Source organism: Ailuropoda melanoleuca, chromosome 20, assembly GCF_002007445.2.
Source record: "Ailuropoda melanoleuca isolate Jingjing chromosome 20, ASM200744v2, whole genome shotgun sequence".
Taxonomy (NCBI): Eukaryota; Metazoa; Chordata; class Mammalia; order Carnivora; family Ursidae; genus Ailuropoda; species Ailuropoda melanoleuca.
The window spans coordinates 880274-892225 of record NC_048237.1 but is presented as its reverse complement, the minus strand read 5'-3'; the positions used below and the strand labels follow the sequence as shown (position 1 = coordinate 892225).

The 11952-nt window shown below is 48.0% G+C and overlaps 2 protein-coding genes across 4 annotated transcripts; both read right to left on the bottom strand.

Annotated features, from left to right (window-relative positions):
* Positions 1–3751, bottom strand: SLC39A2 (solute carrier family 39 member 2). 3 transcript variants are annotated; one of them, XM_034648490.1, is made up of 5 exons: positions 3476–3751; positions 2058–2173; positions 1742–1872; positions 1488–1538; positions 295–924 (listed from the first exon to the last, which is right to left on the bottom strand). In XM_034648490.1, the coding sequence occupies exons 2-5, from the start codon at positions 2170–2172 to the stop codon at positions 295–297; spliced, it is 927 nt and encodes a 308-aa protein (XP_034504381.1). In that variant the 5' UTR covers position 2173; positions 3476–3751. The 3 variants fall into 3 exon arrangements, with proteins under 3 accessions (XP_019664121.1, XP_034504381.1, XP_019664122.1); XM_019808562.2 differs by lacking the exon at positions 3476–3751 and having other exon boundaries at positions 1–924; positions 2058–2172; XM_019808563.2 differs by having other exon boundaries at positions 789–924; positions 1488–1533; positions 2058–3751.
* A 153-nt stretch (positions 3752–3904) lies between these two features.
* On the bottom strand, positions 3905–10224 carry METTL17 (methyltransferase like 17). Its single transcript, XM_002927825.4, has 14 exons — positions 10109–10224; positions 9805–9958; positions 9583–9717; positions 8580–8661; positions 8263–8344; positions 7867–7940; positions 7322–7416; positions 6728–6798; positions 6422–6529; positions 6079–6147; positions 4986–5036; positions 4647–4739; positions 4232–4419; positions 3905–4157 (listed from the first exon to the last, which is right to left on the bottom strand). The coding sequence occupies exons 1-14, from the start codon at positions 10187–10189 to the stop codon at positions 4046–4048; spliced, it is 1395 nt and encodes a 464-aa protein (XP_002927871.3). The 5' UTR covers positions 10190–10224; the 3' UTR covers positions 3905–4045.
* Positions 10225–11952: the final 1728 nt, after the last annotated feature.

Below are 11952 nucleotides of genomic sequence, written 5' to 3'. Positions count from 1 at the left end.
AACGGTAAAATGGACATTTTATTATACACAGTACCACAAATGGGACAAGAGTCAAATCTAGAGTGATGGTCTTCCCATCAATTCTCCAATTTATAGGCACTCCACCTAGATGTCCTTTTCTCAGTCCTGGAAGAGACATGGATCTCAGGCAGGAGAAAGCTGTGGTCCGATTCATGAGGATGCTGCCTAGTGAGTGTCACGTAGTCTCAGTGGAGGGCCAAAGCCATTTGGGAAGTGTCTCCCGAGGGTAGGAAAGCCATCCTAGATAGGTCTATCAGAAAAATCAGGAATCTCTCAGGCCCACAAGGCAATAAAGGCCATGAAGGCAAAACCGGCAGCTACACAGCCCCACTTGGCCAGAGGGGCCTCAGGGCCAGCTAGCTCCCGGGGAAGAATTTCTAGGAAGGTGACATACAGAAAGGTGCCAGCTGCCACACCTTCTAACACAGCCTGGGCTAAGCCCTGCCCCCCTTTAGAGTCGCCTTGGGTCACAGCCAGCCCCAGGACTAGGCCCATGGGGGACATGAGAGCTAATGACAGAATGGACACCGTGGCCCATCGTGATCCAGTGCCTATCTGTACCAGCCGCAGTCCTACCCCAAACACTACGAGCCCCTTGTGAGCCAGCACGGCAAGACAGAGCTGCACGGCAGTTGCTACTGTTGGCTGCAGCCCCACGGCCAGCCCTTCAAACACTGAGTGAAAAGAGAGTGACAGCAAGAGGACAAGGGCCCGAAGGGGACGCTTTGAGGGTAAGGGTAGAGGTCCATGGCTGTGGAGTTCAAGGACATGGGTCCCACTCCACTCCTCCTGCACTGGGGTTCCTCCAGCAGCACCAGGACAACACTGCAACGCCAGCGACTCCAAAAAGAAGACGAAGAAGAAGCCCAGGGAGATGACGAGCTCTCCGTAGGGATACTCCATCTAGGAACCGAAAGACGGGCTGTGAGGTGGGAAGGGAAGAGAAGCGAGTACACTGGGTGGCCACGGGAGTGGGGGACTGAAGAGAATGGGAAACGTGGGACTATGTCCAATTAGTAAGAATTGGCTGCCTGTTTGCCCTGCTGCCTCTCCCTCTGGTCTGTGGCCTTATTCCCATCTTTATCAGATGCTTCCAGATTGATGCAGCATATTGGGCATAAAGAAGGGCCGGGGAATGAGGCCAAGAGCAGGTACGGACAGCAACAAGAAGAATCCCTGAGGGACTAAGGGACACCAGAGATATAGGGTTAGAAATATGGGAAAAGAATGTGAGGCATGTCAAAGGGCCAGAGAAAGAGTAAAGAATGAAAGAGTAAAGCAGAGCTTTTTCTGGGGTTCCACAAACCCAAAAGGATTGGGTGGGCTCCTCCTTTCCTCTGTGCTGTCTGAGCTGAGGAGCAGGGGGATTCCTGGTTTCCTCACCAACTCCTCCCTCAAAGGGCTCTGGCAGTGAAAGGAGTCTCTGGGTGTCCCCCCCCAGGGAGGGACAGGCGGGAGATACTTACCTGAGCTGATTCAGAATCATCAGAAGCGTTTCCCTCCTTTTCTGTCCTGTTCTGGGAGAGAAAAGCAGAAATCAGGTTAGGGATAGAGCCGCCCAGCTTCCTGTCCCGCTCCTTCAGCTCCATCACTTTTCTTGAAGTCCAGCCACCAAAAGCTGTCCTCTTCCCTGTCCTTCCACCCTTGTCCTTGGCTCTTTCATTTCCCACCTCATCATTCTGGCCTCACAGCCCTGCTGCTCACCATTTCTGCGGCTCACCTGCATCTTAAACTTCTGGATCTCGGAGTCGATTCCCTCCAGGGCTTCAGCGGTCATGTGCATGAGCCCGGCTCCCAGGAAAACACCAGCAGAGACGCAGCCCAGGAGGCTGAGGATCCGGCGGTGACGACCTAAACAATGGAGGAGTTACGATCCAGTGGGCGATGAGATAGGAGAGGTGACAGAAGAGCAAACAGGTAGCACCCGATATCCCCAGCTCAGGGGTGGTGAGAGCCTCCGAGCAAGGCATCAGGACAGGTGACAGGGCCATGGTTAGGCGGAGGTTCTGGGGCCGGGGCGGCAGGGCTGTACGTACCTGTAGCGGCATCAATCTGGAACCACTTGAAGCAGATGGGAATAAGGCCACAGGCCAGGGTGAGAACCAGCAGGGCAAACAGGCAGCCAATTTTCACTCCTAGTAGTGGTTCCATCCTTGGGGTCCAGGAAAAGCAGAGGCCTCAGAATAGCAAATGCGAGTTACGATCTTGGGAGGAGTGTGGACGTCGCCGGTCAAAGCGCGGGTATCTACCCTCCTGAGTTCCAGGAGGCCGCTGGGATCCTCCTGTTCTGCGTTGCCTCTGCTTGCACAGCCTTGCATAGCTGACTGGGGCCCTGCCCCAGACTCCCGCCCTCCCCCTACGAGGAGGCCCCTCCCCTGGCTCACGCCTTCCAGAACTGGGAAACCAGAAACTCCAGACTCCCTGCCAGGCACAGCCTGCGCTGTGTGTCTTCTCCTCTTCACTGCCATGACTAATCCAAATGCTGTGGACAGTCTTCGTTCGTGCCTGGCGCTGGTCTAATCCAAAATGGGAGTCGATGGTAGGTCCTTCCCAGCTGTTTTGTACTGGGGACACCTGGTCCTGCCTTATTCAAGACATTTGATCTAAGACTCCCATACCCTCTCCACCCCACTCCATGTCTCATAGGTTGTTAGACTGATATCTGAACCCTACCTTTTCAGAGGGGATTTGGGGCCACCTTTGGGGAGGAGGTGGGGCTGAGAGGTAGTGCTGCCACCCGCCACTCTGTGGAAACTAGCAGATGAGGGGCCTCCCCTCTCCTGTAACCCCAGAGAAACAGTTGCAGGCATGGCAATTTCTAGTGGGGAGTTGAGATTTCTAGTATTACAATACTGATGCTGTTCCAACTTTTGACTGTGCCTGTTTCTGGATATATACAGATCTTCCTCAACTTTTGAGAGGGTGATGTCCCAATGGTTCCATCCTAAATTAAAAACCTCCTAGTTGAAATGCATTTAATACACCCAAGCTACCAATCCTAGCTTCGACTAGCTTTAAACATGCTCAGAACACTTACATTAGCCCACGGTTGGGCAAAATCATCTAACCAAAGTCTGTTTTATAATAAAGTGTTGAAGTCTCATGTAATTTACCACATACTGTCCTGGAAGTGAAAACCAGAACGGTTGTAAGTGTACCAGCCGTTTACCCTCACGATGTGCGATCGCCTGGGAGCTGCGGCTGCCCTGGCATCACGAGAGACTATCATAGCGCACACTGCTGACCTGAGACAAGATCCAAATTCAAAACTCAAGGTCTGGCTTCTACTGAATGTGCCTCACTTTCACATCACCTTAGAGTTGAAAATTTGAAAATCAAGCCACGGTTAAGTCAGGACCGTGTATACTGGGGGAGAGTGCCTGAGAATTTTAAGACAAAGAAACGTTCTCTAGCTCTGAAACAGTGAAGCCTAGGGAAAAACTGAGAAACGAACCAAGCAAACTGAAGGCTCCTGCCTGGATCTGCAGGGATGGAGACGGAAAATTCAGTCTTGTTGGGGATCGGCTCTTGAAGAAAATGTATCAGGCAAACTCCGGGGGAGCGGATGAACCCTGAGGAACACAGAAGGAAAGGAGGGAGAAAAACAGAGGCTAGGCCGCCTGGTTCCCCTATTTAGGTGGCCCACCTAACAACCACGACACCTGCTAAGCCAGTGCTCAGGGACTGGGGGCAGCTTTCCCTACTGCCCTGGATTACTTCCCTGGGAAGTCCTGGTCTCTGGTAGAAGCAGCAGCATTCTTATAGGAGAAGGCGAGCTTGAGATCTGTGCGGGGAGACAGGAACTGAATATCTGAGGATTCTGTCTGTTACAGCATAGGACATGACAACTGATCTTTGTACCTTTTAAGAATCACAAGATCCATTTCTACTCTTTGAAAACTTTTTATTATTATTAAAGCCTCAAACAAACAGATACACAGGGCTACCAGCACTCCCACCCTGGATACCAGGGAGCTTCAGCCTTGGCAGGCCTAAATAAGAAAATACTTGTTACGCCTCCTTGTCACTTCCCAGGGGGGTCTTCAGCAAGGGATGGAGGAAGCTCGGACTCTGAAGGCGTGATCACAGGTAAACGATCCCCCCAGGAGCTGACACGGGCACAGCGATACAAATCCCTATGGAAAAGAGAGGTCAGCGTGGGCTGCAGGTCCTTGCCACCTCTCCCTAATTTTGGTCACACCCTTTATACCTGCCATGCTGGCGGGCTGTGATCACAGCATGCTGCATATGCCCATCGGGACAGCACAGGTGACAATGCACATGGCGTGGCCGTTTAAGGACAGGCTGAGTGATACGGGGCCAGCGGTCAGCCTCCTCTGGAGACCCCCGGGCAAGAATTACCATCGAGAACTTTTCTTCTTTTTGATTCTTCTTGTTCTAAGATAAGGATATAGAGAATATTTGGAGAAAAAAGAGATGGGAAAAAAATTGTGACCTCCCCTCCCATCCCTACAGCCCTTTTAATATTCTATAAGCCATGCACACTCCAGCCGGAAAACCTCCAGGCTCTTCTCTGACTTCTCCAACTCTTCCCACCTCTGACTCTTTATCATCCTGTCCCCCAGGCTATTTTCTCTCTGCCATAACATTCTCAGGATACATACCCAGCTGAAGGGGATGCAGTGGTAAGCCTGAGAAAAGCTACAGGCCAGGGGCTTAGACGCGGTCAACTGGGGACAAGGAAGTTCATGTGGACACTGTGAACACACAAGACAAAAGAACCACAAAATCATACAACTGGAAAACGGGGAGTGATAGAGTTAAGAAGGGTTAGGGCAATGGGAGCATAGGAGCTGGAGGTCGGGAGTGCCCGGGGAACAACTAAGAAAGAAATTGGATAGGGACACAAAATAGTAGAGGGTGGCTTAGCTTTACTCTTACTTTTCCTGGCCACAGCTGAGTTCACATCTTTGCATGCTGGGAAAGGTAGAAGTAATACTCACTGGGGCAAAGACAAAGCCAGGTCGAGGGTCCAAAGGTGACTTCTCTTTTCCCTGAAATCAAAAAAATTAAGCTGAGTATGAGGGGTCTATTCTCATAACTCAATCTCTGCACTCAGTCAACTGATGACTCCTTTAACATTCAATTCTGGTAATTATTAACTAGGCTCCTTAACTTAAGCTGGCTGCTTCTCTAATACTGCAAACAAAGAACTCTCTCTGCAGTAGGAGAAAAGCAGGAACTTGGCACATAGTACGGTGCTCTCCCTTGTCAGCAACCTCTACTCTCAAAAAGATCCCACTCCAGGACAGTTAAATTTATGATTATACATTGGCTCATACTGTCCCCAAAAGATAAGGTTCTTGGCTTAGCAATGCCCTGGATCAGGGGTTGGCACACTTTTTCTTTCTTTTTTTTTTTTTAAAGATTTTATTTTATTATTTATTTGACAGAGATAGAGACAGCCAGTGAGAGAGGGAACACAAGCCAGGGGGAGTGGGAGAGGAAGAAGCAGGCTCATAGCGGAGGAGCCTGATGTGGGGCGATCCCACAACGCCGGGATCACGCCCTGAGCCGAAGGCAGACGCTTAACCGCTGTGCCACCCAGGCGCCCCCACTTTTTCTTTTTTAAAGGCCCAGAGAGTAGGCAAAACCTGTTTCTGTCCCAACTATTCAACTCTGCTGTTTATAGTATGCCTTGGGCTCAGGTCATGATCCCAGGATCCTGTGATCGAGTCTTGCATCACGCTCCTTGCTCAGCAGGGAGCTTGCTTCTCCCTCTGCCTGCCCTTCACCATGCTTGTGCTCACTCTCTCTCTGACAAATAAATAAAATCTTAAAAAAGAAAAAAAAAGCAGCCATAGACAAGAGACACACCAATAAGCACGGCACATATAAAAACAGGTGGCAGGCCAGATTTGAGCCACAGGTCCTAGTTTACTAATCACTATCCTATATCATAACGACTTTATATGCCTAATATCCTGAGAGTCACCCCTACCACTTGTATGACAGAGTCTCTTCAGTTCTTAAGGGAGTAGCAGGGACTGGTGACAGATGGTTGGGCAGGGGTGAAGGAAGGAGAAAGAATCTTACCTTGAGGACCAAGTCCCTGGCATCCATGAGAAGGCAGTGCCCAGCTTTTGTTCCATTCTCTACCAATATCTGTTCACAAAAGAGGAAAATAAGCATAAGCCCTGAATTACATGAAAATATAAATGCTAGCAGCTCTGTCAGAACATTCACAGATGAAGTAGAGGCCCTAAAGGAAAGGGCCATCCCCATATAAGATGGGAATGGAGAGCCTAAAAGAGGGACAAAGGGATCTACGCGTGAGACAAATGGTCAAGAATGAACACAAGTTCCAACGGAGAGAAGGAAATACGTGAAACCCATGACGCTGCTTTAAAACTTGAAGGGAAAAAGGATTCCAACTCACCAGAAAATGACTTGTCTTGCGCCACAGGGTGTGGACTAGCTCCGTGCGGTCGGCCTTGCTGGGAAGCTCGCTTAGGGAGAAGGCGGACACTACCACATCGAACTGCACCTGAGGGCCGAGACAAGGAACGTGACAGACCTGACATCCCCCTGGCCCCTCTTCCAAGAGTATAACCCAGTTCTATCCCCTTATATTTTTTCTGTTCTCTTTTATCGTCTACCACTCAAGGCTGGGTTGCAAAGCTGAAGCCACAGTTTTCCATCTGCCAAATTCCACATTTAACACACTTTAAACATTGTCACTCGCCTTGGGTGATACAGGTAGAAACTGTCTGAAGAAGACACCTGGAACATAAGGCTCCCCAGATTCTGAACCACCTGTGGAGTAAAGCAGAGGCGTGGCAACTATGAGCGTATAGGTATAAACTGAAGTGCTGGCTCGGTAAGAAATATGGTCCCAAGGCTAAAGAAAACCACCAGTGGGGCACCGGGGTGGGTCAGATGCTTAAGCGCCAGTCTTTAACTCAAGTCATGATCCAGGGTCCTGGGATTGGGCCCTGGGTCAGGCTCCCTGGTTGGGGCTCACTGCTCAGTGGGGAGTCGGCTTCTCCCTCTGCTCTTCCCCCCCAACTCATGTTCTCTCTCTCAAGTAAATAAAATCTTAAAAAAAAACAAAAACAAAGGGCAGGGAAACACTAGGTTGCCTATCCTGTTTATCTTACCCAACCTACCCACCATCCAGCAAAGGCCTCCACCACCTTCTGCTTGACCATAACACTGGAAAGAAATCAGACTCGTCTAACTTTTAGCCCTCCTCAAATCCCCAATAAAACATTCTTTTCTAGTTCTCTGCTTAACTCCTTCAACTTTGAAGAAGCCCTTCCTTATCCTTTATCCTCACCTTTCAGTAGCTTTTCTGCCAAAACCAACATAGCAGCTGAGCTGTCCACACACATATATTCACGCAGGCTCTGGCCCCAAGCACTATGAGCAGCCCTAAGATGGCAAAATATAAATCACCATTTCTCATGACAACTAGTCATCCCTACAAGAGATCCCTCTGCCTCCAGCCCCACCCCTGGGAAACAGTATTATCTTAAAATAGTTAGAAAAACTAACAGTGTTATTTTCTTATTTCATTTACTACTCCTAAAAAAAAGGGCAGACTCAGAGAAACTATTTGTAGGTAAAAAAAAAAAATCTTGGTGATATGCCCTAGACTAAATTCCTTTCCTTGTTTATCTTTCTAAACATGGGTCTTTTTTCACTTGAAGTTTCTTTAAGTTCTGGCCCTAATCCATACACTTTCTTATGCCTTACCTAATCTGAGAGAAGAAACATTCTAGTTCCCAATTTTCCTATTCTCCCTCTGGTTCTGTAGTCTCTTGGAGTGTTATACATGTGGCTCTCTAGAGCTAGAATTGACAGAGACAGAATGATACTTACCAAGTGACAGAACCAGTACCCGAGCCAAAGTCCATTAAGGTTTGGGGCTGGAACTCTGGAACTCGAGCCCGGATCTGAAGAAATATGTAATGCCCCACAGTGGGGTAAGTACACCCTTATTTAGGGCCCCAAGGAATTAGGGAACCATGACAGGGCAGATGAGATGTGAATGTTTTTTTGAGATTCAATGTAAATACTTTATAGAATGGGAACCTCCTAAAACAGTGATTTTAAACCTTTCTTGGGTCATGAAACCCTTTCAAGGGATAAAGAGAGCCTCTTAAAAAAAAAAAAAAAAAAAAAAGCACATGCAATGTCCCAAGAACCATACCCCAGGAGACTACTTTATGAATAAGGGAACTGATGGTAAAAAGTTGGAAGCTAAGGGGCTTTCACCTCGTGGAATGCCCTGGAGACCGCTGCAAAGCCACCATCCAGTCTTGCTGCCATATACACGAGGCTCAGGCTCTCATTGTAGCTGCCGGAAAAACCAGGGAGTCATACCCACCAGGAAATAACCTCCATCCCATAGTTAACCTTCTAGATTTTTAGGAATGAAATCATTCCAGCTCAGTACTTTCACTTCTTAAAAGAGAAGAGTCCTGAGTTACAAACCAGGTAGGCCTTTCAAACAACGAACTGTGTAATAGTACTTCCCCAGTCTTCCTAGAGACAAGATTTTTTTTTCTTTTGCAGCACTTCTAGCCCCTTACCTCAGTTCTTGCCAATGGTACGTAGTTTTGCGTAGGGCTCGCAGCACTGCTTCACGAAGTTTCTCCTCCACCTGAAGTAAGTCTGTGGTGAGAACAAGAACCGAGAGTGAGGACCTAGGAAGAACAGGGCTCAGATCCAATATCTGAATATGCTGCTTGCCCATTCCTCTGCAACTCCCATCATAGGCAAAACCTCAAAGCTTAAGAAAGAAGTGAAATCTAGAGAAAAATTGCTGGTAAGAATTAACAGCAACCACCACCATCATCACCAGAATGTATCAGATAGTATTTTGTCTCCAACGGCAGTTTATTCAACAAGACCAGACCCATCCCACAGGTTTTGCTCTCTTTTAAAGGGAAGTGTCTCAAAGATTTAAAAGGACAGGATAAGGACAATATTCTGTGGATTTTCTTCAGTTCCCCCAAACTTCAGAGTGTGTGACATCTCCAATGTTCCTAGAGGGAAGAAAGGGGCTTGAAAATCTTAAGTCTCAGGATTGTGTTCAGTTCAGTACTTACTATTTTATCTACTAGGAATCAGGATGTGTGGGGGAAGTGCAGGGAATACAAGATGAATAAAAGGCAGGTCTGTAATATTAAGGAGCTCACACTCATGAAAATAACTTGATGAATTATACTCATTCTCCTATCCCTGAAGAGTGTTTCAGTACTGGACAGGGAGCCATAGAGGGATTTTATTCCACTTGAATCAAAATTTAGACCGTTCTAATCCAGTGGATTTGGAGGAAAAAAACCAAGACCTAGATTTTGACAGGATACTGAAGTACTTCGCTGGGCCTTTACCAAAGCCCCAAAAGCAACCCCGGAAACTGTCTTCTTTTAACAAGGCACCACTGTAACAAGCAGCTCTGGCCAGAAAGTCAAACAAGAAACCGCAGTATCTACTTGAGATAGACACTCAAACAGATCTGTAAAATTATTTCTTGCTTTTAATCTCCCATCGATATTTCAATTTGGCCTACTCCTTATTCTTAGACGCTACCTGGGTTTTCCAAGAATTTTTCCTCAAGATGTACAGCCCGTCTTTGCAACTCCTCCGGCTCTACAGGTAAACGCCGGCTCCACAGATAATTGGTCAGCGCTTGCACCTTCTTCTCCACATTGGGCATCGAGTACTCTATGGGCCAGAGATGAAAGGTGATACCATTTAACGCAGACCCAGTCTCCGCTGCTTCTCGGGCTTCCGCTTCCCACCGTTACTCACCGAGCAGCAGGAGCTGCGCAGCGGCAGCCAGCGCTTCCGGCACCTCTACGCATGGCAGCCGCAAGATGCCGGGGTGCTGGCGATGGGGCTTCTTCCCCAGAAAATCTTTATTGTTATCGACCTGGGATACGCCCGGCACGACGGCGGCGAGCGCCTGAAGGCAGGGAAAGAAAAGCTGATTGCGGGGCAGAAGGGGAGGCTCTGGCGTTCGCTGAGGAAGGGGCTGCCGAATGCGCTCTTCCTCGGAGGGGAGCTATTCCTGAGATCGAGAGTCTCTCCGAGAGCAGGGGAAGCAGACACTCACGCGGGACTGGGGAGCTTCTCCACCGCGGCGGCGCCACCTGCTAGACGTCAGCAGATGCCTCAGTCCCCTCGCGGTCGCCATGGCACCGGAGGCCAGCGGAAACGGAAATGATGAGGCCTGTGACCCGCACGGAGCAGTGTCAGCCAATGAGAAGAGCGAGTGCTTCTAGTAGCCAATAAACAACCGATATGTAAATCGCCTCGGAAGGTAACGGTGCTTGGGTGGGATCAGGATCTCGGTTCCTCCGTAGCCCGCCGAAGACTGCGTGGCCCCAGGGCTGGTCTCCGCGTCCCGAAGTCGAGGGGCGGGGCGGGGCCGGGCCCTTGCCTGGGCGCTTGGAGAAGCACCGTAGACGGGAGAAGACTATTTCTGGATGCATTAAATACCTGTGTTCCTTGCTTTTCTCTCTGGTTAACTCTGAAGTCTTGGGATTTTTCTCCCGTGTAAGAACGGGAGAATTCAGTAAGGGAAAGGTAAGAAAAACCCAAATTTAGCTAACCCAAGATAACAGAAATTAATAGTTTATAGATTTATGGTTTTTTTAAAAAAAAACATTATTCTCCATGTTAAACTGTCCTCTTAGATAAATAGCTAACAGAAAATTAGGTACACGATATTTTGGCAAGCACATATACATATTATTACCTCATTTAGTTCCTGCTATCTGTGAGATACATTCTGTCAACCCCATTTTGCAGTTAAAGAAAGTGAGTATTCAGATGGTTAAATATCACGCCCAAGATCACAAAGCTTGTTAGATGACAATTAGATTTAAACCTGGGCAGTTTAGGGGCCCCGTGGTGGCTCAGTCGGTTGAGGGACGGACTCTTGATTTCAGCTCACGTCATCATCTCAGGGTTGTGAGATTGGGCTCCCCGCTCAGCGAGGAGTCTGCTTGAGATTCTCTCTCTTCCCTCTCCCTCTGCCTCTCCCCCCACTCACGTGCCCTCAATAAATGAATAAGCAAACAAACAAGCAAATAAATAAACAAAATCTTTGGAAAAATAAAAATAAAAAAATAAACCTGGGTAGTCTAAGTCTGAGCTTCACCTTTAAACATATATTCTACTGGATATTGTTGGCATTTGGAATGCAAATTAGCAGGTTAACTGGAAGCAATATGCTAAACATCCTGAAGGGTTCAATTAACAGGTAGCGTGAAAATGAACTCACTGCGCTGTGTGCCCTCTTGATTCTGTCAGCAAACATATTAGTCAACTATGGAATATTTTAACGTTTTGATATCTGCTGACTGGATGGGTGAAAGTACTGCCTTTGCTGCAACTGCAAGAGTCCAAATATAATAATTCTGGGGTGAAATACGGGAAACTATATCTGTCAGAGAGTTAGATGTCTGGTTTGCATTTAGGTCAGTAAACTTTGATTCTAATAAAGGAGACTTTGGCTTTATAATCTGAAGGCTCTGGAAGGAGTCTTGACGATTGCTTAAGACAGGTGTTGTAAATTCTATAGTCACTGCTCTCCTTCCTTTTGGGGTCACCTTTTTTCTCCCCTCACTTTAATTCACACGCACTTAGCCTCATCTCTTGTGACACTTCACTTTTACTTTAGGATTTTATTTATTTATTTGTCAGAGAGAGCGCACAAGCAGGGGGAGCGGCAGGCAGAGGGAGAAGAGGCTCCGCGCTGAGCAGGGAGCCCGTTGTGGGACTTGATCCCAGGACCCTGGGATCATGACCTGAGCCGAAGGCCGACGCTTAACGACTGAGCTACACAGCATCTCAACTTTGCTTTTACTTTAAATTGTTGGCTCAAGTATTAGCAAAATAAAATATCCCTGTCACTGTAGGTTAGCTCTAACATGAATTGGCTATATTATTTTT